The sequence below is a fragment of the Delphinapterus leucas genome, chromosome 7 (genome assembly GCF_059928025.1).
Source record: "Delphinapterus leucas isolate spDelLeu-1000000601 "Yukka" chromosome 7, BTC_Dleu_Yukka2, whole genome shotgun sequence".
Lineage (NCBI taxonomy): Eukaryota > Metazoa > Chordata > Mammalia > Artiodactyla > Monodontidae > Delphinapterus > Delphinapterus leucas.
The window spans coordinates 48,529,647-48,557,456 of NC_143135.1; the positions used below are offsets into that span (position 1 = coordinate 48,529,647).

Here is a 27,810-nt window from a genome sequence, read left to right on the forward strand (position 1 = left end):
TCCCTTTTCTTATTTTCTCTGCATGGTAACATGTGGTAGCCTGTCTCCTGCCTCCTCCTAAGCAGAATGCATGGCTAGGCCAGGCTACATATGCCAGTGGTACACACAGTAGAGCCTTCACAGCAAGTAACTGTTGAGTGATTATCACAGTCATAGGCAGACCATGGGACGAAGATGACATAATCCATACCTCCAGACCCCAGACTCCTCTGAATGTCCCCCCACTTCCACCCCCAGCCTCCGTTGTTTTCACTGCCTATTAGAACTGGCTTTTTCTGAATGCAAAGGTTTCTAGGAGCTGGTCGCTGATCTGCTTGGTGCGGGCCCCGTAGATGAGCGGGTTGAGGGCAGATGGTAGCAGCAAATAGTTGTTAGAAAGAAGGATGTGCATGGGCTTTGGGATGGTGTGATGACCAAAGAGGCGTGTGAGGTATGAGAAGAGACCAGGCACGTAGAAGGCTAGAATGACACAGATGTGGGAACTCCACGTACCAAAGGCCTTGGCACGGGCTTCCCGTATAGGCAGCCGCAGCACAGCGTGGGCAATGAGCCCATAAGAGCCTGTGATGCCTAGAATATCTATACACCTGACACGGCCAATGGAAGCGCCAGCCCATACAAGTTGCTGGCCCGAGTGTTACCCCCGACCAGCTCCACAACCGCCATGTGTGCACAGTAGGCGTGGTCTGTGGTCTTGGCTCAGAAGTGCCCAAATTGTGCAACCAGCAGAGGGAAAGGCACAACAACTGCCACGGCTTTCAGTGCCAGTGCCAGGGCTGCATAGCCCACATGGGCTTTGGTGACTAGGATGGGGTAGTGCAGTGGACGCCCTACTGCCACAGCACGATCACAGGCCATGGCCAACAGTACACCAGATTCCACGGCCATTGGTGCATGAACAAAGAACATCTGGACCAGACAGGCAACGTATGGCACAGGCTGGGGCCCAAGCCACAGCACAGCCAACAGCCCTGGAGCTATAGATGTGGCTAAACCCAGGTCTGTGGCTGCCAGGGTGGCCAGGAGCAGAAACATGGGCTTGTGCAGTGTAGAGTCTATCTCCACCACTGCCAGCAGTGCTGCATTGCCCAGCAGGGAAAGCAGATACATGGGCCCAAAGACCAGTGTCAAACGGGCCTGGGCCCCCCTAACTCTGGAATGCCAGTCAGTATGAAGAAGGTTGGGCGTGAGAAGGTGGAGTTGGACTGTGGAGCTTCTGCCATCCTGTGGGGTCAAAGCTTTAGGGCTCATGGGGGCATCAGTCCTGATAGGGGAAGGACAAAGGGAGAGATGGGGGTGTCTCAGTGGCATAGATCCATCCAGGTACGTGTAGGAGTGGTGCAGGGCTGGGAGGATTGCAGTGTTATAACCTTTGACTGTTTTGGATGGATAATCCAGGTCACAACCCTAGCTGGGATGGGAGAATCCTTGTGCCTGAAAGTCCATGAGTATTGCAGGGGGAGTAATGGGAGACAGTGGTAGTGAAGTGTGGTGTCACTGCTGCAGTGGCTAGTATAGCTGGAGCCCTCCATTTGGAGCTCAGCTGAGAGTGGAGCGGAGATGAAATGTTTTTCTTCCTAAGGGTCCAAGTAGAGTCAATTTCGGTCTTGTAGATGCGGAGAAGGCCAGTGCTGGGTGGGGATCAGGTCTCAGTCTGGTTTTGTCCCTGACTGTGTATCCTTAAGCAGAACTCCTGGGCCTCAGCTTCCTCAGCTCTGCAGTGCGGGTGAGCGCAGTGATCTTAAGTGTTGCCCAGCTTTAACATTCTGGGCACCAACCCACAAGAAGAAAGAAGGAGAGTAGAGAGAAAGGGAGAAACAGGAGGAGGAGGCAGATGGGACCTGGAGTGAAGGCTGATGTGACAGGAGAAAACCTCGTGGGTTTTTGGGGTGTGGGATGTGTATTTTATTCTTAACTTGATGCTGAAGTAGTGAACTTGAACGTGGGCTGGAGAATTGATGCTGGGCCTGGGAAGCAATGGAGAAAGAGATGGCAGCAAAAAAAAGGAACTTCTCTGTCTTCTTTCCTTCTTCACGAACCAGAAGGGGGTTACCCTCGAGTTTCATTCCTGGGGTCCCAGAGGCAGAACAGGTGACAGAAGGGGAGGAGATGGCACTCAACCCAGAGCGGCAGCCAGAAGAGGAAGAAGCATCTCTGGTGTTGGAGGAGGCAGGATGAGTAGAACCGATTCCTCCCAGAATCTAGCCAATGGCAGAAACTTAATAAAGGTTGGATGGATAAATGAAGGAGGAAGAAAGCACTAGCAGAAGACTTGACTGGGGAAAGAGCCTAAGCACTGTGTGTTTGCAGCTTCTCTTCACCTTGACCAATGCCTGTGGGGCCCTTTCTACCCACTTCCCTCAGGACCCTTACCCCTCCCACCTGGGCCACATTAACTCTTCCCTGTTCTGCCTCTGCTAGCCTGGGTAACTCAGGAAGTAGAGTAAGGAGACAGGGATGGGGGCAACAAGGAAAGAGACTGACTTTTGGCAGTGGAAAGGTCTGGGTTCGAGGAACACTTCCTCTGGGAGGTCTTTGCTGACTTCCTGAAGTCTGGAGAGAAGACCTTGTTTTCTTTATTCTTTAATAGCATCAGTTCCCCTCTGTTGTAATTACTTGTCTCTCTCTCCCCCACTAGACTGAAAGAGTTACAGGCAGTGCTTATTAGCCTCAATATTACCACTGCTTATCACAATGCCTGGTAGTTAGTTGTCTATAAATAAATATTTATTGCTCTTAATTGTGGGACAAAATTGCTGGCCCAAACAGCCACGCAAACAGCATTTGCTAACAGGGGCTCCTACAGTTTCAGAAGCCTTCAGTATCCATGGAAATGAAAAAGAGTTATTCACCATCATCCACACGTCCACTGAGTAAAATTCTTTCTGCTATAATGAGACATATTCTAAAAATCACCACACTATGTAAGATAATATAACGAAACCACAGGGTCTATGGGAAAAATGGGAGTAGGGGCACAACATTAACAACTTAATCAGTGACACATTTAAAAAAGGATGGGAAGCTAATAAAAGTGGTAGTACCATTTTACACATGTTAAGAGGTTAGAATGTAACCTGTGGGATGAGTAAAAGCAGTTCTAAGGGGGAATGTTATAGCAATAAATGCCTACATTAAGAAGCAAGAAAGATTCACAAATAAACAACCTCACTCTATACCTTAAGGGATGTAGAAAAAGAAGAAGAAACTGAGCCCAAAGTTAGCAGAAGAAAGGAAATAATAAAGATTAGATCAGAAATAAATGAAATAGAGAACAGGAAAATGATAGAAAATATTAACCAAACTAAGAGTTGATTCTTTAAAACGATAAACAAAATTAATAAATCCTTAGCTAGACTAACCAAGGAAAAAAGAGAAAGAGACCAAATCAACAAAATTATAAATAAAAAGGAGACATTAGAATGGATATCACAGAAATTCGAAGGGTCATAAGATGCTACCGTGAATAACTGTACACCAACTAACTGTACAACCTAGAAGAAATGGAAAAATTCTTAGAAACATACAATTTACAGTTCAAGACTGAATCAGAAAAAAGTAGAAAATCTGAATAGACCAATGACTAGTAAGGAGATTGAATCAGTAATCACATTCTCCTGGTGAAGAAAAGTCCAGGACCGGATGGCTTCACTGGTAAAATTTTACCAAATATTTAAAGAATTAACCCCCAGCCTTCTCAAGCTCTTTGAAAAAAGAGCTTGAATTTGAGTTTCTTTGAAACTCAAAGAGTTTGAGTTTCTTTGAAAAAAATTGAAGAGGAGGGAACACTCCCAAACTCATTTTACAAGGCCAGTATTCTCCTGATAACAAAACCAGAAAAGGACACTGCTAGAAAAGAAAACTACAGGCCAATATCCCTGATAAATATAGATGCAAAAATTCTCAATGAAATACGGCAAACCAAATTCAAACTATTCTCAAACTATTCCAAAATACTGCAAGGTAAGGAATGCTTCTGAGCTCATTCTATGAGGCCAGCATCACCCTGATATCAAAACCAGACAAAGAAATTTAAAAAAAAAAGAATTACAAGTCAATATCACTGATGAACATAAGTGCAAAAATCCTCAGCAAAATATTAGCAACAAATTTAACAATACATTAAAAGTATCATAAACCATGATCAAGTGGGATTTATCCCTGGGATGCAAGGATGATTTAACATACACAAATCAATCAATGTGATACGTCATGTTAATAGAATGAAAAAAGAATCACATGATCATCTCAATAGATGCAAACAAAGCATATGACAAAACTCAACATCTATTCATGATAAAAACTCAACAAATTAGGCATAGAAGGAACATATCTCAACATAAAAAAGGCCATATACGACAAGCCCACATCTAACTTCATACTCAGTGGGGAAAGGTTGAAAGCTTTTCCTCTAAGATCAGGAACAAGACAGTGGTGCCCACTCTCAGCACTCCTATTTAACATAGCACTAGAGGACTTCCCTGGTGGTCCAGTGGTTAAGACTCCACACTTCCAAGGCAGGCGGTGCGGGTTCGATCCCTGGTCAGGGAACTAAGATCCCACATGCCGAGTGGTGTGGCTAAAAAACAAAACAAAACAAACAACAGAAAAAACACCCCCACATATCACTAGAAGTCCTAACTAGAGCAGTCAGGCAAGAAAAAGAAATAAATAGGTATCTGAATTGGAAAGGAAGAAGTAAAATGGTCTCTATTTTTAGGTGACATGATTTTATATATAGAAAATCCTGAAGAGTCAATCAAAAGACTATTAGATCTAATCAATGAATTCAATAAGGTTATAGGATACAAAATTAACATGCAAAATTCAGTAGCATTTTTATACACTAATGACAAATTTTCTGAAAAATAAAAGAAATGATTCCAAATCATTTACAATAGAATCAAAAACAATAAAATAATTAGGAATAAATGTAACTAAGGAGATGAAAGATCTCTATTCTGAAAGCTATAATACATTGATGAAAGAAATTGAACAAGACACAGATAAGTGGGAAGGGTATCTTGTGTTAATGGACTGGAAGAATTAATTTTGTTAAAATGTCACTACTACCAAAAGCCACCTATAGATTCATATGCAATCCCTATCAAGATTCCAATAGCATTTTTTTTCACTGTAGTAGAAAAAAATACTCCTAAAATTTATACAGAACCACAAAAGACCATGAATAGCCAAAGAAATCATGAGAAAGAAGAACATAAGCGATACTCTAAAGCTATAGTTATCAAAACAGTATGGTGCTGGAAGAAAAACAGACAAATAGACCAATGGAACAGAACTGAGAGCCCAGGAATAAACACAAGCATACACAGTCAACTAATATTTGACAAGGGAGCCAAGAATACTTGATGGAGAAAAGAGAGTCTTTTCAATAAATAGTGCTGGCATAATTGGATATTCACATGTAAAAGAATGAAACTGGATCCATATCTTACACCACTCACAAAAATTAACTCAAAATAGATTAAAGACGTTAGTGAATGAACCCGAAATTATGGAACTCCTAGAAGAAAACATAGAAATAAAGTTTCTTGGCATAGATCTTGGTAATATTTTTCTTTGGATATGACACCTAAAGCACAGGCAACAAAATAAAAAATAAACAAGTAGGACTACATCAAACTATAAAGTTCTGCACAGCAAAAGAAACCATCAACAAAATGAAAAGACAATCTATGGAATGGGAAAAAAATCTTTGCAAGCCATGTATCTGATAAGGGGTTAATATCCAAGATACATAAAGAACTCATACAACTCAATAGCATAAAACCAAATAACCAAATATAAAAAATGGGCAAAGGACCTGAATAGACATTTCTTCAAAGAATATGTGTGAAAGGCCAATAAGTACATGAAAAGATGTTCAACATCACTAGTAATTAGGGAAATGCAAATTAAAACCACAATGAGCTATCACTTCATGCATGCTAGAATGGCCATCATTAAAAGACAAGAGAATACAAATGCCAGCATGGATGTGGAGAAAAGAAGAACATGTGTGCACCACTGGTGGGACTATAAATTGATACAGCTACTATGGGAAGTAGTATGAAGGATCCACAAAAGATTAAAAATAGAACTACCATATAATCCAGCAATTCCAATTCTGGGAAACAGTTGACCCTTGAGCAACATGGATTTGAACTGCATGGGTCCACTTATATGTGAATTTTTTTTCAATAAATACATGCTACAGTACTACATAATCCACAGTTGGCTGAATCCATGGATATGGAGGGCCAAATGTAAAGTTTATGTGGATTTTCGACTGTTTGGGGTTTGGGGGGTCTGTGGCCCTAATACCTGCATTGTTCATGGGTCAAGTGTATATCCAAAGGAAATGAGAACACTAACTCCAAAAGATATCTGCAACCCCATGTTCATAGCAGCATTATTTACAATAGCCAACACAGGGAAATAACCTAAGTGTCTGTTGATGGATAAAGAAGTTGTGGTATATATATGAGGAAATCCTACCGTTTGTGACAACACGGATGGACTTTGACGGCGTTATGCTAAGTAAAATAACTCAGAGAGAGAAAGGCAAAGACTGTATGATCTCACTAATATGTGGAATCTAAGAAAAAAAAAAGATGAAGAAAGGAAAAAACCCTAAACTCATAGGAAAAGAGATTAGACTTTTGGTTACCTGAGGAAGAGGGTGGAGGGAGGAGAAATTGGAGAAAGGTGGTCAAAAGGTACAAACTTTCAGTTATAAGATAAATTATTACTGGAGATGTAATGTAAAACATGATGACTATAGCTAATGTTGCCGTATGATGTAGGAAAGTTGTTAAGAGAGAAAATCCTATGAGTTCTTATCACAAGGAGAAAAACTTTTTCCTTTCTTTTCTTTTTATTTTATCTGTATGAGAAGATGGATATTAGCCAAGCCTAGTTGGTACTCATTTCACAATATATGTAAATCAAATCATCATGCTGTATGCCTTAAACTTATACAGTCATGTATATCAGTTATTTCTCAATAAAACTGGAAAAAATTTGCTTAGGTTTGTTTTATGGTTCCTAATAAGGTCTATCTTGGTAATTGTCCATGGGTGCTTGATTTAAAAAGATGTATGGTCACTTGTTGTTAGGTGGTCTATGTATGTCAACCAGATCCTGTTGGTTGATTATGTTGGTCAGTTCTCCTATATCCTTGTTCGTTTTCTGTCTAGTAGTTCTATCAGTTGCAGAGATAGAAGAACTTCAACACTGAGGGGGTTTTGAAGTACTGAATTATAATTGTGATTTGTCTATTTTTCTTTTCAGTTATTTCAGTTTATGCTTAATGTGTTTTGAGGCTTTGTTGTTTGGTGTATACATGCTTAGGATATATCTTCCTGGCGAATTGATGCTTTTATTATTATGTAATGTGTCTCTTTGTCACTAGCAATTTTTTTTGCTTTGTAGTCTACTTCATCTGCTATTAATATAGCCACTCCTGCTGTTTTGATGAATGTTTGTATAATTATATAATTATATATATATATATATATATATATATATTCCTTTTATTTTCAACCTATCTATGTCATTGGATATGAAGTGAATTTCTTAACAGCATACGATTGGGGTGTGTTTTCTTTTCATCTACTTTGCCAGTCCCTGTTTTTTTAACTTGTGTGTTTAGACCATTCATGGTTCAGGTAATTTTTAATATATTAGGGCTTAAGTCTGACATTTTATTATTTGTTTCTTTGTCTCAGTCCTCTGTTTCTGTTATTTAAGTTTTTTTTTGATGTGGACCATTTTTAACGTCTTTATTGAATTTGTTACAATATTGCTTCCGTTTTATGTTTTGGTTTTTTAGCCTCAAGGCGTGTGGGAGCTTCGCTCCGCCACCAAGGATGGAACCCATACCCCCTGCATTGGAAGGCGAAGTTTTAACCATTGGACCGTCAGGGAAGTCCCTCTGTTTCTGTTTTCTTGCCTTTCTGTGGGTTACTTGAAGATTTTTAGCATTCCTTCTTGATTTATTTGTAGAGTTTTTGAGTGTATGGCTTTGTATAGTTTTCTTTGTGGTTGCTCTATTAAAATATACATGTATGATACACAGTCCACTGACAACAATATTTTACCACTTTTAATGGTAAAACCTTAGTTCCATTTAGCACCTTTACTCTTCCCATTTTAAAATATTATTTCTTGAATGTCAGATGGTGTAATAACTTTCATTTTAATCATTGCATGTGATATAAAAAATTCATGGGAAGAAGCATTTACCCATATTCCTACTCTTCATTACTCTTTATTCTTTCTTGATGCTCCAAATAATCCTTCCTCTGACGTTTGTAGACACCCATGTAACCCACACTCCTCTCAATATATAGAATGTTTTCATCAGATAAAGTGCCTTCTGCTTCCTCCTACCCCAGAGGCAATCACTGTTATGATTTTTATCACCATAGACAGGTTTTTATCTGTGTGGAACCTCATATAAATGGAATCATGCAGTATATAGCCTTTTGTGACTGGTCTATTTCATGCAACATAATGGTGTTGAGTTTAACCTGTGTTGTTGTATGTTTTAGTAGTATAAAAATTTTATTTTATATTGGAGCATAGTTGATTAACAATGTTGTGCTAGTTTCAGGTGTACAGCAAAGTGATTCAGTTATACACATACATGTATCTATTCTTTTTCAAATTCTTTTCCCATTCAGGTTATTACTGAATATAGAGCAGTGTTCCCTGTGCTAAACAGTAGGTCCTGGTTGGTTATCTAATTTTTCTTTTTAACATCTTAATTGGAGTATAATTGGTTTACAATGTTGTGTTAGTTTCTGCTGTATAACAAAGTGAATCAGCTATACGTATACATATATCCCCATATCCCCTCCCTCTTGCGTCTCCCTCGCACCCTGCCTTTCCTACCCCTCTAGGTGGTCACAAAGCATTGAGCTGATCTCCCTGTGCTATACAGTTGCTTCCCACTAGCTATCTATTTTACATTTGGTAGTGTATATATGTCAATGCCACTCTCTCACTTTGTCTCAGCTTACCCATCCCCTTCCCCGTGTCCTCAAGTACATTCTCTACGTCTGTATCTTTATTCCTGTCCTGCCCCTAGGTTCTTCAGAACCATTTTTTCTTTAGATTCCATATATGTGTGTTAGCATATGGTATTTGTTTTTCTCTTACTGACTTACTTCACTCTGTATGACAGTCTCGAGGTCCATCCACCTCACTACAAATAACTCAATTTCGTTTCTTTTTATGGCTGAGTAATATTCCATTGTATATATGTGCCACATCTTCTTTATCCATTCATCTGTCAATGGACACTTAGGTTACATCCATGTGCTGACTATTGTAAATAGAGTTGAAATGAACATTGTGGTACATGACTTTTTTGAATTATGGTTTTCTCAGGGTATATGTCCAGAAGTGGGATTGCTGGGTTGTATGGTAACTCTATTTTTAGTTTTTTTAGGAACCTCCATACTGTTCTCCATAGTGGCTATATCAATTTACATTCCCAGCAACAGTGCAGGAAGGTTCTCTTTTCTCCACATCCTCTCCAGCATTTATTGTTTGTAGATTTTTTGATGATGGCCACTCTGACTGGTGTGAGGTGATACCTCATTGTAGTTTTGATTTGCATTTCTCTGATGATTAGTGATGTTGAGCATCCTTTCATGTGTTTGTTGGCAATCTGTATATCTTCTTTGGAGAAATGTCTATTAAGGTCTTCTGCCCATTTTTGGATTGGATTGTTTGTTTTTTTGATATTGAGCTGCATGTGCTGCTTGTAAATTTTGGAGATTAGTCCTTTGTCAGTTGCTTCATTTGCAAATATTTTCGCCCATTCTGAGGGTTGTCTTTTCGTCTTGTTTATGGTTTCCTTTGCTGTGCAAAAGCTTTTAAGTTTTATTAGGTCCCATTTGTTTACTTTTGTTTTTATTTCCATTTCTCTAGGAGGTGGGTCAATAAGGATATTGCTGTGATTTATGTCATAGAGTGTTCTACCTATGTTTTCCTCTAAGAGTTTTATAGTGTCTGGCCATACATTTAGGTCTTTAATCCATTTTGAGTTTATTTTTGTGTATGGTGTTAGGGAGTGTTCTAATTTCATTCTTTTACATGTAGCCATCCAGTTTTCCCAGCACCACTTATTGAAGAGGCTGTCTTTTCTCCATTGTATATTCTTGCCTCCTTTATCAAAAGTAAGGTGACCATATGTGAGTGGGTTTATCTCTGGGCTTTCTATCCTGTTCCATTGATCTATATTTCTGTTTTTGTGCCAGTACCATACTCTCTTGATTGCTGTAGCTTTGTAGTATAGTCTGAAGACCAGGAGCCTGATTCCTCCAGCTCCATTTTTCTTTCTCAAGATTGGTTTGGCTATTCAGGGTCTTTTGTGTTTCCATACACATTGTGAAATGTTTTGTTCTAGTTCTGTGAAAAGTGCCATTGGTAGTTTGATAGGGATTGCATTGAATCTGTAGATTGCTTTGTGTAGTATATTCATTTTCACAATGTTGATGCTTCCTATCCAATTTCATGGTATACCTCTCCATCTGTTTGTATCATCTTTAATTTCTTTCATCAGTGTCTTATAGTTTTCTGCATACAGGTCTTTTGTCTCTTTAGGTAGGTTTATTCCTAGGTATTTTATTATTTTTGTTGCAGTGGTAAATGGGAGTGTTTCCTTAATTTCTCTTTCAGATTTTTCATCATTGGTGTATAGGAATGCAAGAGATTTCTGTGCACTAATTTTGTATCCTGCTACTTTACCAAATTCATTGATTAGCTCTTGTAGTTTTCTGGTAGCATCTTTAGGATTCTCTATGTATAGTATCATGTCATCTGCAAACAGTGACAGCTTTACTTCTTCTTTTCTGATTTAGATTCCTTTTATTTCTTTTTCTTCTCTGATTGCTGTGGCCAAAACTTCCAAAAGTATGTTGAATAGTAGTGGTGAGAGTGGGCAACCTTCTCTTGTTTCTGATCTTAGTGGAAATGGTTTAAGTTTTTCAGCATTGAGAATGATGTTGGTTGTGGGTTTGTCATATATGGCCTTTATTATGTTGAGGTAAGTTCCCTCTATGCCTACTTTCTGGAGGGTTTTTATCATAAAGGGTGGTGAATTTTGTCAAAAGCTTTTTCTGCATCAATTGATATGATCATATGGTTTTTATCCTTCAGTTTGTTAATATGGTGTATCACATTGATTGATTTGCATATATTGAAGAATCCTTGCATTCCTGGAATAAACCCCACTTGATCATGGTGTATGATCCATTTAGTGTGCTATTGGATTCTGTTTGCTAGTATTTTGTTGAGGATTTTTGCATCTATGTTCATCAGTGATACTGGCCTGTAGTTTTCTTTTTTTGTGTGACACCTTTGTCTGGTTTTAGTATCAGGGTGATGGTGGCCTCATGGAATGAGTTTGGGAGTGTTTCTCTCTCTGCTATATATTGGAAGACTTTGAGAAGGGTAGGTGCTAGCTGTTCTGTAAATGTTTGATAGAATTCTCCTGTGAAGCCATCTGGTCCTGGGCTTTTGTTTGTTGGAGGATTTTTAATCACAGTTTCCATTTCAGTGCTTGTGATTGGTCCGTTTAAATTTTCTCTTTCTTCTTTGTATAGTCTCGGAAGGTTGTGCTTATCTCAGAATTTGTCCAGTTCTTCTAGGTTGTCCATTTTAATGGCATATAGTTGCTTGTAGTAATCTCTCATGATCCTTTGTTTTTCTGCAGTGTCAGTTGTTACTTCTCCTTTTTCATTTCCCATTCTGTTGATTTGAGTCTTCTCCCTTTTTTTCTTGATGAATCTCGCTAGTGGTTTTTCAATTTTGTTTATCTTCTGAAAGAACCAGCTTTTAGTTTTATTGATCTGTGCTATTGTTTCCTTCATTTCTTTTTCATTTATTTCTGATCTGATCTTTATGATTTCTTTCCTTCTGCTAACTTTGGGGTCTTTTTTTTATTGTTTCTCTAATTGCTTTAGGTGTAAGGTTAGGTTGTTTATTAGAGATTTTTCTTGTTTCTTGAGGTAGGATTGTATTGCTATAAACTTCCCTGTTAGAACTGCTTTTGCTGCATCCCATAGATTTTGGGTCTTCACGTTTTCATTGTCCTTTGTTTCTAGGTATTTTTTGATTTCCTCTTTGATTTCTTCAGTGATCTCTTGGTATAGGAGCGTATTGTTTAGCCTCCATGTGTTTGTATTTTTTACAGGTTTTTTTCCTGTAATTGATATCTAATCTCATAGTGTTGTGGTCAGAAAATATACTTGATATGATTTCAATTTTCTAAAATTTACCAAGGCTTGATTTGTGACCCAAGATATGATCTATTCTGGTGAATGTTCCGTGAGCACTTGAGAAGAAAGTGTATTCTGTTGTTTGGGGATGGAATGTCCTATAAATATCAATTAAGTCAATCTTGTTTAATGTGTCATTTAAAGCTTGTGTTTCCTTATTTATTTTCATTTTGGATGATCTGTCCATTGGTGAAAGTGTGGTGTTAAAGCCTCCTACTATTACTGTGTTACTGTGGATTTCCCTTATTTTGGCTGTTAGCATTTGCCTTATGTTTTGAGGTGCCTCTATGTTGGGTGCATAAATATTTACAATTGTTATATCTTCTTCTTGGATTGATCCCTTGATCATTATGTAGTGTCCTTCTATGCCTCTTGTAATACTCTCTATTTTAAAGTCTATTTTGTCTGATGTGAGAATTGCTACTCCAGCTTTCTTTTGATTTCCATTTGCATGGAATATCTTTTTCCATCCCCTCACTTTCAGTCTGTATGCCTCTCTAGGTCTGAAGTGGGTCTCTTGTAGACAGCATATATATGGGTCTTGTTTTTGTATCCATTCAGCCAGTCTATGTCTTTTGGTTGGAGCATTTAATCCATTTACATTTAAGGTAATTATCGATATGTATGTTCCTATTACCATTTTCTTAATTGTTTTGGGTTTGTTATTATAGATCTTTTCCTTCTCTTGTGTTTCCTGCCTAGAGAAGTTCCTTTAGCATTTGTTGTAAAGCTGGTTTGATGGTGCTGAATTCTCTTAGCTTTTGCTTGTCTGTAAGGTTTTAATTTCTCTGTCAAATCTGAATGAGATCCTTGCCAGGTGGAGTAACCTTGGCTATAGGTTGTTCCCTTTCATCACTTTAAATATGTCATGCCACTCCCTTCTGGCTTGCAGAGTTTCTGCTGAAAGATCACCTGTTAACCTTATGGGTATTACCTTGTATGTTATTTGTTGCTTTTCCCTTGCTGCTTCTAATACTTTTTCTTTGTATTAAATTTTGATAGTTTGATTAATATGTTTCTTGGCATGTTTCTCCTTGGATTTATCCTGTATGGGACTGTCTGTGTTTCCTGGACTTGATTGACTATTTGCTTTCCCATGTTTGGGAAGTTTTGAACTATAATCTCTTCAAATATTTTCTCAGTCCCTTTCTTTTTCTCTTCTTCTGGGACCCCTATAATTCGAATGTTGGTGTGTTTAATGTTGTCTCAGAGACTGTCCTAAGTTCTTTTCATTCTTTTCTCTTTATTCTGCTCTGCAGTAGTTATTTCCACTATTTTATCTTCCAGGTCACTTATCCATTCTTCTGCCTCAGTTTTTCTGCTATTGATTCCTTCTAGAGAATTTTTAATTTTATTTATTTTGTTGTTCATCATTGTTTGTTTGCTCTTTAGTTTTTCTAGGTCCTTTTTAAACATTTATTGTATTGTCTCCATTCTATTTCTAAGATTTTGTATCATCTTTACTGTCATTACTCTGAATTCTTTTTCAGGTAGACTGCCTATTTCCTCTTCATTTGTTTGTTCTGATGGCTTTTTACCTTGCTCCTTCATCTGCTGTGTGTTTCTCTGTCTTCTCATTTTGCTTAACTTATTGTGTTTGTGGTCTCCATTTTGCAGGCTGCAGGTTTGTAGTTCCTGTTGTTTTCGGTGTCTGCCCCCAGTTGTTAAGGTTGGTTCAGTGGGTTGTGTAGACTTCCTGGTGGAGGCAACTGGTGCCTGTGTTCTGGTGGATGAGGCTGGATCTTGTCTTTCTGGTGGGCAGGACCACATCCTGTGGTGTGTTTGGGGATGTCTGTGAACTCATTATGGTTTTAGGCAGCCTCTCTGCTAATGGGCGGGGTTGTGTTCCTGTCTTGCTAGTTGTTTGGCATCGGGTGTCCAGCACTGGAGTTTGCTGGTGTTTGAGTGGAGCTGGGTCTTAGCATTGAGATGGAGATCTCTGGGAGAGTTCTCGCTGATTGATATTATGTGGGGCTGGGAGGTCTCTGGTGGTCCAATGTCCTGAACTCAGCTACCCCATCTCAGAGGCTCATGCCTGACACCCAGCTGGAGCACCAAGACCCTCTCAGCCACATGCCTAGTCGTTACAAGAATTCCAGTGTCTCCTTTCTCTTTCCTCTCCTGGCAAGTAATAATAACTCTGCTGGGCCTCAGGTTCTCCTGAACATATCAATATGATCAGTAGCACAAGATGATATCTGGTCTTCCTAATGCAGCGCCGCCTGCAGCAGCAACTTCTTCCAGCTCCTCCCAGAGGTGGCTTTAAATACACAGGAGACTCTCTATAGAAACACCTATTTCTATTTCCTCTGTTTCTATTTCAGCATTTGTGATTCCAGAAAGCACGTAATACTTGGATAGTGAACATTTCCTACCCAGTTTCTGTTGTTCTAGTATCAAAATTCATTTACCTAGTACAGGTAGCTAACATTCTTAGGTACCTAACTTTGTATCTAAACATTTATATATTTAAATCATTTCACCTGCATAACAATACTGCAGAGCAGGGATTATTCTTCCCCTTTATATATTAGAAAACAATAATTTATGGAAAAATATTGACAAAGGTCACATCTGGTGAGTGGTGGAGCATCAGTACAAGTGCAAGTCTATCTGACTCCAGAGCCTTTCTGACACAGCACTCCTTCCTTGCATACAATTGAAGCTCTAGTTCTGCTCTGCAGGCCACGATCTCTGGGCCATTTTTGTGAATCTGCTGCTGCCGAGAGATATCTTCTCTCTAGATTCTCTCCCTTGAGAGTCTGGAAGAACTAAGGAGAGGCACAGAACTCAGAGAGGTTACCATCTTTATCTCATCATGACTGTTCCAGCTTCTGTTACAAAAGGATAATATTCATAATGATACTGCTTATGCCCAGAAGAATCCTCACACACCTTCACACTCTTTATGGAAAGGCCAGGGCACTGAGGACCCAAGTGGAGGCAGATGTGGGGAATGAGAAGACCAGTAATGTGGGAAATGGTAAAACTGATTGTGGTGGTATAGGGGACATTCTGTTTGCTCAAAATTATGTACCATACAGTCTGGAGCTGCACTCAAGGGCCTCAAATGAAGAGAGTATAAGTATGGCATATGGTTAAATTTCTGGATGTCACAATCTGGTGAATATGGGTGAGGAAACAATATATTATTGTAGTTGGTAGGCAGTGGTGTCATTATTTACATCAGACAAAATCCTTATTTGTAAAATTCCATAGACTGAAAGCAAGGGCCACTCTATTAAGAGGTCCTTAAACACTGGTTCCAGTGAGTAGATTCCAAAATTCTTAAAGGCCTTTGAAATGTAGATAGTACTAATCCATTGTTTTCAACAAATATGATCTCTGTTTTTGAAATGTCTCTTGACTGGTAAATTGAAGATATTGGATTTGAAAAGGTATTTATTATATGGCATTAGAGTATTAAAAAACTTGGTGAAAAGTGAGAGCTGGAAAGCTCTTGATTTCTTTAATTGCAAAAGGCAAGAAAAATTGGTTAGAAAGTATATTTTAAGGAATTTCTTTAAAGAATAAGCAGAACTTGATTATCAGTTGGATATGTGAGAGGGAGAGAAAGATGACTATATTTTCATGCTGACACTTCTGTGGGTTTTATCTCCAGTCTTTGGTTTTTCAAGGAATATTGGCATAAGGTTCTCTTCTTATGAGTGAAGACAGAGATTGGGTTCCCCAGAGCCCAACATAATTAACCTGGAGGCCTGGTCATGTAGCTGTCCTTGCTTAACTCTCTAACTCTGTGAATAAAAGATTGACAGTTACATGTTCTTCCCTGAGACACTCATATTAATTCTGAGTACACATCCTATTGTCTGTCTCTGCACATAGGGAAGAAAATTTTGATAGACTATCCACTTAAAAATAAATCTAAGGGCCATTCTTAATCTTGAAGGTCCTGAAGTAGTCACATCTCATTTGATTTCCCATTTCTACACACCACTGCCCTTCCTCCAGTCCTAAAATCTATTTTCTTAAAATTTCTTGGGTATATATATATATATATATATATATATACATATTTAAACTTTTTATTTTATATTGGAGTATAGCCGATTAACAATGTTGTGATATTTTCAGGTGCACAGCAAAAGCGACTCAGCCATATATATATTTCTTGGGTATATTTTAGAGTCCCCAAATTGCTGTAACCTCAGGTTCCCCCAGAAGTGTATTCCCTTTTATTGTGGTATATAGTCCTCCTAAGATACCAAGTCTTCAGATGTAAAACATATCTCTCCTGGCTGTGGGTAGAGTAGAGGGCTTATGCAGTCACAAATCCAACCCTGAACCCAGGGAGGTGTCAGAGGTTGGATGGTGCTTTCATCTGTTTGTCCAGCATGATTATACATATTCAAGAGGGACTTTAGCTTCTAAATATGGAGTGACATGGTCTAGATTTATCCTCTCACTTGAAACAATAATAACAAAACCTGGACAAAATATATGAAACAATGGTTCTGAAGACAATGGACATTAGGCAATGGAGGATAGGAAACAAACGAGGTAAGTTCATTTTACTGGAGAAAGATTGTTGCAGTGTTCTGGAGAGGGATTACAGGCCATGTCAAAGGGAGGGTGAACTTCAGCATAGCCTAACAGTCTTCCTGTGTTGAGGACATGGGAGTCAGGGGAGGCCAGTGCAGCTGGAATTCACAGGGTAGAGTACTGGAGAAAAGAGAATTGCCTAGAAAGAGAATTCCAAAAATCTATAGAGGGACCCCCTTAAGTATTCAACAGAGTACTGATCGGTGCATGCATGTGTGGAAATTCTCCAAAAATGTTTGAGAAAACAAAGACAAGAACTCACATAACCACCCCCAAAGGGAGCTTGGGGCGGACTTTCAGAGTTTTCTATTGAGACTTGTGTGCCAGGCCTTCTTCCTCTTTCATCAACTAGTCACTGGATGGGGGTTGCCCCAGGGAGGGAGCATAACCTTGGAGGAGGCAGCCCCCTTTCGCCAAGGGCAATGCACTGAGAGGAACACAGCCGAATGCCCTTGTCATTGCTGCAGTTCAGTGTAAAAGAGGAAGTGCTGACCAGCACAATACATCAAGGAAGAAAGAGGAGTTTTAAGGATCAGAATAAAAATGGTTAAATTAACATGAGTTTTATATGATACAATAATTTAAAATAATAAGCAATTTTTAGAACTAGTTATATGTTCAGTAAGATGTTCAAATATAAGATAAACTTGAAAAAGTCAATAGTTTTCTTTATATCAGCAAAATTATCTAAAAATATTAGAAATAAACATACCACTTACAGTAGGAAAAACTTATTAATAGGTAGAAATTGGCATCATAACAAATACACAAGACCTTTAAGGACATAATTTAAAAATTTGTTAATGTATTTAAGTGAAGATCTGATTAAATGTAGAGAAAAACAATATACGTGGGGAGGACACATGAACATTTTTAAGATGTCAGTTCTCCCCAGATTAATCGATAAATTCAATGCAATTTCAAGAAACACTCCAGCAAGATTTTCAGAGGAACGTTTGTTACAGTTTTTCTAAAATGTATATGGAAGGTGAAAGTTTCACTAAATGGAAGAGAGTTTTTAAAAAGATACAAGTCACACCTTAGATTAGATAATAAAACATACTACAAACTCATGACCTATAAAATGGTTTTGCCTAAAAGGCACAGGATATAATAAAGAGTCTATAACAGACCCATGTATATAAGTTAAACAGATATAAATAATATCATATATATACATATATAAAATCTTAACATAGACATAAAAATAGGTGAAAACCACACAACAGATTGTTTACACCAGTTATTTCTAATGGGTGAGATTTTGCTGGACTTTTTTATTTTGGCCACACTGCGGGGCATGTGGGATCTTAATTCCCCGACCAGGGATTGAACCTGCTTCCCCTGCATTGGAAACGTGGAGTCTTAACTGCTGGACCACCAGTAAGTCCCTTGCTGGACTTTAAATGATGTACAATATCATAATCTGAATGCTAGAATGTCAATGTATTATTTTGTAATTGGAGGAAAAATTTAAAATGACTGTTGACTGGGCTGTATTGTTCAGAGTGAGATTCAAAAGATGAGTATTGGACTGGTGAGAAAAACTCATCAGTGTTTATAAGTAGAAAACAAATGTAAGAAGTCAATGAATTCAGGGACACATTTTTTTTTATGGTAATGTATCTGATAAATAAGTTCCAAAGTTAGCTATCTTTATTCTGTAAAGACTGAATTTCTTTCCTTCATTGCACTTACATTAGTTTGCAATTCTACGTTTATTTTTAAAACTTAAAAAAATTTTCCCTTATATTTTTTCTTTTTAAAATTTTATTTATTTATCTTTTATACAGCAGGTTCTTATTAGTTATCCATTTTATACACATCAGTGTATACATGTCAATCCCAATCTCCCAATTCATCCCACCACCACCTCCCCCCCCACCCCACCCCCCGCCGCCTCCCCCCACCCAGGGACACATTTAAAGGTCATCAGTTAGGAACTCATGGGAAACAGTAAAAATAAAGATGGGAGGAGAGGGAACTACAAAGCAGCCATTTCACTTTTTATGGGCTTGATTGTAGCATCCCTTTTAAAATTTTAGTTTGGCCATTAGTCTGTTCTGGTGCTATCTCTGCACAGCCCTATTGTGTTCCAGGTGCACATCTCCCAGCACAAGACAATAGAGCTGTGCTAAATTCCCAGCAGAAACAGCTCCTGCCCTGCTTGCCCAGAGTTGTTATCTATTTGTTCTCCTCATTTCTATCTATTACCGATGAACTCAATCCTCCAGTGCAATATAAACCATCAGGAAGTGCCATACAAGCAGCAGACTGCTACAATTACACCAATCCCAGACAAATTTATAAAGGGCACCAGAATAAGTTTCTGTCCATTTTCTAATGCAAGGTACCTCCCAGGCAGTTGTGTCTATAGGTGCATCAGATGAGACAAGAAGGAAATGAATTACTTATTGCCTAATTAAATTATTTGTCTAAAGTCAGTGGGAGCCTACAGACTAAAAATTCATATCTCAAATCATTTCTCTGTTGAACATATTCTTTGTCTGAAGTCTAAACTTCTCCCAAACTTTTCTCAGATTTATCCTTAATTTAAGAAATTATACTATATGTATCCCTCCTATAATTATTAATTACTTCACTTATATGCATTTATTTTTCATGAGAATGTCATTTGCATGCAGTGGGCATCCCATGGCTGGGAAAACTGGAAATGCTTGAATACTCAGTTCAGCTTTTACTCAAAACTTAACCTTTCTTGTTTAAACTCCCAGTTTTTGACTTACCTCATTTTCATGGTTGACCCACCTCTAAAACTTAGATTCAAAACATCCTACTATCTGATTGTCACCTTCTAATTGCAGGCTCAAATTTTTAACTATCCTTAGTACAGTCACAATTGTTGGACCTAAAGATTACCAAGCCACTGAAAGAATCCCCTTCATTCTATTATATATTCCTCTCTTTACTTGACTCTATTCCTGTCAAGCTTAGATTCTATGGCCCGCCATTCAATTACGCTCTTGGAAATAATCTAACCTCCTTTGTTCTCACCCTCCATTGTAGCTGCTTGAAATAATGGAAAATGATTAAATCTAAATATGTCTCCTCTGTGGAAGGTTGAAGCTTTCTAGAAAAATATCCCATAAATAAACTTGTTGACTTCACATTAAATTTATCATCACAAACTTCAAATGTAAACTCAACAATACCCAGAAATCTTACTATGTGATGCCATTACAGTAAATGGGTCCATATCCACCAGGTTATCAGAGAATCCTAAGAATTATATTTGATTTCTACATTGAATACCTCATTTCTAATTCATCTGTATATTTACTTGACTATTCTTCCAAAATTTTGCCACTCAAATTTATTTCCTCTGCCACCAGTCTGGTCCAGGCCACCATCTCTTGCCTGGACCAAGTAATAGTCTTCTGACTGGCTTCTCTGCTTCTACTCTTGTTTTTCTTCCCATTCATCATATCTCTATTCCTTAAGGCCTTTTTGATCCCACTTATCTAAAGTAATGCTCCCGTAATAATGCTCTATGATGGCATATGACAGGATTTTGTATATTTTCTTTTGTAAAATTACCAAAGCTTTCTGCATTTTAACTGTATGATCAAAAGAATAAAATTAAAACATATTTAATTAAGAAATAGAAAATATATTCATGTAGTTCAAAGTTTTAAAAATTAAAAAAGGTATTCAGTAAAAGTAATTCTTTCTCTATATCAGTATTATTTCTGCCTGCATATAATAGTTTAAGGTGGCTGCTAGAAATTCAGGCATCAATCCTGTGCCTGTTCCATGTGGAAGCAGGGAGGGTAAATGACCTTCATGTCTCAGCTGAGTTAGTTCACATTAGAGAGTTTTCTTGGAAACTTTGTAAAATGACATCTACTAACATTTGGAATCTGAGAGGTATAGTACTTTGTCAGTATACATGAGTACCCAAATAAAATAATGTTTTTTTGTTACTAAGGAAGAATTGGGGCATTGGGGAAACAACCAGCAATCTCTAACATACCATTTTTATTCCTGTCTGCCAAGTTTGACACATTTGTCTTTCTCAGAAGGAATTACTCTTACAGGTTTCTTGTGTATCCTTCCAGAGGTAATTTGATTATATCTAAGAACATATAAGAAAGTGTATATATACATACACTTTTTTATATTGCATTCTTGGTATAGCATTACAAAATTATTTTGTGTAGCATTCTATGTACTGTTTTTGTCACTTGCTTCTTTGCTAAACAACATATCTCAGAAATTACTCAAAGAAGTACATTTAGAGATGCCTATTTTCTTTTAACAACCACATAATTGGAATGAACTCTTGGTGAAAACAGGGATCATGTTTGCCTTATTTACCATGTACACAGTGTCTAATACAGTTTGTGGAGCATAGTAGGTAGTATTTGTTTGATGGATGGGTCACACAAATAGCAAATGTCAGAGCTAGGATTCAAATCTGCTTGTGATTTGTATGATTTTATTCCCATATCTTATCTACAACCTTGATGTGTTAAGTTAGATTGTCAGATTTCCTTATGTTGAACTCTCTCTGCATTTTTTAGGGGATAAATATATTTATCAATTAAACAAATCTTAACAGTTTTCTGAACTCTATGCACTAGGATTTTGTTTAGGATTTCAATAGCTATAGTCACATTTATCAGAATAGTGGCGACAGTGGGGATGAGTCATTTAGAACACAGACATTGGAGTCAGATTGATGTGGCTATGAATGGAGGCTAACTGTGTGACTTTGGGCAAGGCTCCATCTCTCTATCTATCCCCGACACACAGTAGGGTTAATAGTTTCTACTCCAAAGAGTTGCTCTTTCATATCTAAGAGAGATGATTCAATGAGAAAAATTAGATAAAGAACTTAAGCAGTTTAGGTTGCTCATAAAGCACTCAGAACATTGGAGTTATTATTGTAATAAAGACTCTATTGTCTCTTTCCTACATCTTCAACCATGTCTGTGAGTCAGGCTTATGCACCAGATCCCTGGCTTCTGGCTCCTCGGCAACTTCTTACCTCAGTTTCAAACCACTCCATCTTTCATATCCTCACTTCCTACCTGCAGAAGCATGATACAACACAGTTCCCAAAGGACTCAGGTTTTTTTTTTTTTTTTGCGATACGCGGGCCTCTCACTGTTGTGGCCTCTCCCGTTGCGGAGCACAGGCTCCGGACGCGCAGGCTCAGCGGCCATGGCTCATGGGCCTAGCCGCTCCGCAGCATGTGGGACCTTCCCGGACCGGGGCACGAACCCGTGTCCCCTGCATCGGCAGGCGGACTCTCAACCACTGTGCCACCAGGGGAGCCCTATCTAGAGTATTTTTAATTTCATTTATTGTGTTGTTCGTCGTAGCTTGTTTCATCTTTAGTTCTTCTAGGTCCTTGTTCAATGTTTCTTGCATTTTGTCTATTCTATTTCCAAGATTTGGCATCATCTTTACTATCATTATTCTGAATTCCTTTTCAGGTAGACTGCCTATTTCCTCTTCATTTGTTAGGTCTGGTGGCTTTTTTTCTTGCTCCTTCATCTGCTGTGTGTTTTTCTGTCTTCTCATTTTGCTTATCTTACTGTGTTTGGGGTCTCCTTTTTGCAGTCTGCAGGTTCGTAGTTCCCGTTGTTTTTGGTGTCTGTCCCCAGTGGCTAAAGTTGGTTCAGTGGGTTGTGTAGGCTTCCTGGTGGAGGGGACTAGTGCCTGTGTTCTGGTGGATGAGGCTGGATCTTGTCTTTCTGGTGGGCAGGTCCATGTCTGGTGGTGTGTTTTGGGGTGTCTGTGGACTTACTATGATTTTAGGCAGCCTCTCTGCTAATGGGTGGGGTTGTGTTCCTGTCTCGCTAGTTGTTTGGCAAGGGGTGTCCAGCACTGTAGCTTGCTGGTTGTTGAGTGAAGCTGGGTGCTGGTGTTGAGATGGAGATCTCTGGGAGATTTTCGCCCTTTGATATTATGTGGAGCTGGGAGGTCTCTTGTGGACCAGTGTCCTGAAGTTGGCTCTCCCACCTCAGAGGCACAGCACTGACTCCTGGCTGCAGCATCAAGAGCTTTTCATCCACACGGCTCAGAATAAAAGGGAGAAAAAGTAGAAAGAAAGAAAGAAAGAAAGAAAGAAAGAAAGAAAGAAAGAGGAGGGAGGGAGGAAGGAAGGAAGGAAGGGAGGGAGGGAGGGAAGGAGGAAGGAAGGAGGGAAGGAAGGAAAGAAAGAAAGAAGAAGATAAAATAAAATAAAGATAAAATAAAATTATTAAAATAAAAAATAATTATTAAGAAAAAAAATTTTTTTTAAAAGAAAAAAAAACGGACGGATAGAACCCTAGGACAAATGGTGGAAGCAAAGCTATACAGACAAAATCTCACACAGAAGCATACACATACTCACAAAAAGAGGAAAAGGGGAAAAATCATAAATCTTGCTCTCAAAGTCCACCCCCTCAATTTGGGATGATTCGGTGTCTATTCAGGTATTCCACAGTTGCAGGGTACATCAAGTTGATTGTGGAGCTTTAATCCGCTGCTTCTGAGGCTGCTGGGAGAGATTTCCCTTTCTCTTCTTTGTTCTCACAGCTCCCGGGGCTCAGCTTTGGATTTGGCCCCGCCTCTGCGTGTAGGTCGCTGGAGGGCGTCTGTTCTTCGCTCAGACAGGACGGTGTTGAAGGAGCAGCTGCTCCGGGGGCTGTGGCTCACTCAGGCCGGGGGGAGGGAGGGGTACGGAATGCGGGGCGAGCCTGCGGCGGCAGAGGCCGCGGGACGTTGCACCAGCCTGAGGCGCACCGTGCGTTCTCCCGGGGAAGTTGTCCCTGGGTCCCGGGACCCTTGCAGTGGCGGGCTGCACAGGCTCCCCGGAAGGGGGGTGTGGATAGTGACCTGTGCTCGCACACAGGCTTCTTGGTGGCGGCAGCAGCAGCCTTAGCGTCTCCCGCCCGTCTCTGGGGTCCGCGCTTTTAGCCGCGGCTCGCGCTCGTCCCTGGAGCTCCTTTAAGCAGCGCTCTTAATCCCCTCTCCTCGCGCACCAGGAAACAAAGAGGGAAGAAAAAGTCTCTTGCCTCTCCGGCAGGTCCAGACTTTTCCCCGGACTCCCTCCCGGCTAGCCGTGGCGCACTAGCCCCCTGCAGGCTGTGTTCACGCCGCCAACCCCAGTCCTCTCCCTGCGCTCCGACAGAAGCCCGAGCCTCAGCTCCCAGCCCCCGCCCGCCCCGGCGGGTGAGCAGACAAGCCTCTCTGGCTGGTGAGTGCCGGTGGGCACCGATCCTCTGTGCGGGAATCTCTCCGCTTTGCCCCCCGCACCCCTGTTCCTGCGCTCTCCTCCGTGGCTCCGAAGCTTTCCGCCTCCGCCACCCGCAGTCTCCGCCCGCCAAGGGGCTTCCTAGTGTGTGGATACCTTTCCTCCTTCACGGCTCCCTCCCACTCGTGCGGGTCCCGTCCGTATTCTTTTGTCTCTGTTTATTCTTTTTTCTTTTGCCCTACCCAGGTACGTGGGGAGTTTCTTGCCTTTTGGGAGGTCTGAGGTCTTCTGCCAGCGTTCAGTATGTGTTCTGCAGGAGTTGTTCCACGTATAGATGTATTTCTGGTGTATCTGTGGGGAGTAAGGTGATCTCCGCGTCTCACTCTTCCGCCATCTTCCCCTCGTCTCCTGAGATTTTGTATGGATAAAGTTAGTAATAATTTAAACCGAAGGAATTCAAGAAAATTCTTACTAACATATTTGGAGCAATAGAGTGGTTCTGTGTTTGTTTTAGGGCAAGGGCAAAAGATTTATTAAGTCAGAGACCTAGCCCAGGGTTTTCCCACTCACCAAGGGACAGACTCTCGAGGAGCACCTGCAGACAGTGGCATGAATAAGCCTCCAAGTTCCAACATGCATTTTGTGTCATGCCCAGTCCATCCTCTGAAGTCCACCGCACAGACCCTCAGTGACCAGTATTTGTAGTAGTTTTTAAAAATATTTATTAAAATATTTTAAATTTTAAATTAAAAAAAATTTATTTTATATTGGAGTATAGTTGATTAACAATGTGATAACTTCAGGTGTACAACAAAGTGATTCAGTAATGCATATACATGTATCTATTCTTTTTCAAATTCTTTTCCCATTCAGGTTGTTACATAATGTTGAGCAGAGTTCCCTGTGCTATACAGTAGGTCCTTGTTGGTTATCCATTTAAAATATAGCCACCATTCATAGTATTGATCAGAGCTTCTCCTTTCCCTTCCTCAGGATTTCCTTCGGCACTGCAAGTCTGGTTAATTCTCCACTTTCACTTTCCTTCCTTGAAATTTCCCATCAGTGTAAACACCAAGGTCCAGGAACTAAAAAACCTTTTTCAACAGGCTTTTGTTAAGTATCTATGAGGTGTTAGAGAATGTTGGTGTGTATAAATGAAAAGTGCATGTTATTTGATCTCAGATATTTGAGTCGGGTGGAGGGAGACAGAAGGGTACAAAATCTTTGTGTAAAGGGCTACAAAGAAACTATAATAATAGTAGAAGTTGCATTCTCAATGAACTAACTACTTCATTTATCTTACTTTCCTTCTGAATTCATAATCTTTCCCCAGACAAATAGGTATGCTACAGTATGTTTCATTTCTGTCTTGCTCTTTTCTTTAATGACAAGCTTGAAACGAACCTTTTAGCTACATAGTCAGCCCTCCCTATTTACACTTCCTCACTTAAGAAATCTTCAACTCCTTTCATTCTGGTTTCTATTGCCACCAGTCCAATGAATTAGTCATGTTCAGATCACTAATGATACCCTTTTAAAAAAGCTTAACGGTGGGGCTTCCTGGGGCTTCCCTGGTGGCGCAGTGGTTGAGAGTCCGCTTGCCGATTCAGGGGACACGGGTTCGTGCCCCGGTCTGGGAAGATCCCACATGCCGCGGAGCGGCTGGGCCCGTAAGCCATGGCCGCTGAGCCTGCGCGTCCAGAGTCTGTGCTCCGCAATGGGAGAGGCCACAGCAGTGAGAGGCCCACGTACCGCAAAACAAAACAAAAAAAAGTTTAACGGCCATTCATATTCTCATGTTATTAAACTTCTGCTTAGCTGACAAGTTGGTTCCGTGCTCGTTAAAATTTTCATTGAGAAAGCAACTTCTACATTATGCTATTGTTTTGCTTCTCTTACACTGGTACCATACTGAATTAATTTGTTGAACATTTTTAATATTGTAAGGTACCTATTGTTATTCTTGAAGTCAATTAGATAAAATTACCTCTTGTATCTGCCCAAGAAAATAGTCAAGAAAAGACTTCTCAGCTCAAGATTCATTGGATGGCATCACCCAGCAACGACTCCACAGCTCCAGTCTCTGAATTTCTCCTCATCTGCTTCCCCAGCTACCAGAGTTGGCAGCACTGGCTGTCCCTGTCCCTCAGCCTCCTCTTCATTCTGGCCATGGGGGCCAGCGCCACCCTCCTGATCACCATCCAGCTGGAGGCCTCTCTGCACGAGCCCATGTACTACCTGCTCAGCCTGCCCTCCCTCCTGGGCATGGTGCTCTGCCTCACTGCCATCCCCAAGGTCCTGGCCATCTTCTGGTTTGACCTCAGGTCCATCAGCTTCTCCGCCTGTTTCCTCCAGATGTTCATCATGAATAATTTCCTCGCCATGGAGTCCTGCACACTCATAGTCATGGCCTATGACCGCTATGTGGCCATCTGCCATCCACTGAGATACCCATCCATCATCACTAACCACTTTGTGGCCAAGGCTAGTGTCTTCGTTGTCATACGAAATGCCCTTCTCACTGTACCCATTCCCATTCTCTCTGCCTAGCTCCTCTACTGTGGGAAAAATGTCATTGTGAACTGCATCTGCGCCAACCTGTGTCCAGCTCTCCTGTGACAATTTCACCCTGAACAGAATCTACCAATCTGTAGCTGGTTGGACCTTACTAGCTCAGATTTCATCCTCATCTTCATCTCCTACATCTTCATCCTAAGAGCTGTGCTCAAGTTCAAGGCTGAGGGGGCTGCAGTCAAGGCTCTGAGCATGTGTGGCTCCCACTCCCTCCTCATCCTCTTCTTCAGCACCATCCTGCTGGTTGTGATGTTGACAGATGTGGCCAGAAAGAGCATCCCCGTGGACGCCCTGATTCTGCTCAATGTTCTTCACCACTTCATATCCCTTGCCTTGAACCCTATTGTATATGGGGTTCAAACCAAAGAGATTAAAAAAGGAATTCAGAAATTGCTGCAGAGAGGGATGTGAATATGTAGAATAGATTTCTAATTCTCTCTCCCCTTCCTTCTCAGTGATTTTGCCCAGACGTGAGCTAGAGAAAAGCCTGACCCAGGTTTCTTCCTTTATTCTTACCTATTTCAGGATGGGGTAGGCAAGAGGAAGAAACTCATTTTTCTTGAGTAATTGTTTTGAGCCTGGGCAATTATAGTGAAGTAAATTAATCTTCACAACATTCTTGTAGGTACTATTACTTCTATTTTACATAGCAGAAAAAATATAATTTTAAGAGAACAAACTGCTGGAGATCATATATCTGGGAAGTGATAGAGCAGAGATTAAAATCTAGGCTCTACAGCCTGGTGTCTTTCTAGAGAAATGCCCCTTCTTGTGCAATTGAAGCTGGAGACCAGGCCTCTACCCTACTCTCCTTTGCCTGTGTTTTGTCCTTCTGGATGTCCATAGGTGTTTCCTGCTTGTACCTACTATTTTGAGAGCCAGGGGGTTCTCAGAGAAGGCAGAGTCCTGTCTGACAAAGCATCTGCAGGACCAAAGGGAAAGAGCACTCATAATAATATAAAGCAATGCCAGCCTCCTACTATGTCCTACGCAGCCTCACAACCTTCAGGGAGTCTAGAGAATGAGGATACAGGTTGAGAGAGGGGTATGGAGGGGGGGATACCAATGGGGTAAAAATTGGGAAGTCAGGTCAGTGTGTTGACCACTTCTCCACGTGCTTAAGCTGCACATGCAGTGAACTGAAAGTCAAGTCTTACTTGTTGACTCTTC

General features: G+C 40.1%; 2 protein-coding genes across 2 annotated transcripts; one reads left to right on the forward strand and one right to left on the reverse strand.

The window, feature by feature from the left end:
* Positions 1-249: 249 nt before the first annotated feature.
* On the reverse strand, positions 250-1,290 carry OR52W1 (olfactory receptor family 52 subfamily W member 1). Its single transcript, XM_030762637.2, is given in 3 exon segments — positions 250-580; positions 583-1,148; positions 1,151-1,290. Coding segments are annotated over 3 exon segments (960 nt in total). The 5' UTR covers positions 1,224-1,290; the 3' UTR covers positions 250-259.
* Positions 1,291-22,994: 21,704 nt separating this feature from the next.
* Positions 22,995-27,051, forward strand: LOC111169223 (olfactory receptor 56A1). Its single transcript, XM_089915231.1, is given in 3 exon segments — positions 22,995-26,669; positions 26,671-26,735; positions 26,738-27,051. Coding segments are annotated over 3 exon segments (936 nt in total). The 5' UTR covers positions 22,995-26,112.
* Positions 27,052-27,810: the final 759 nt, after the last annotated feature.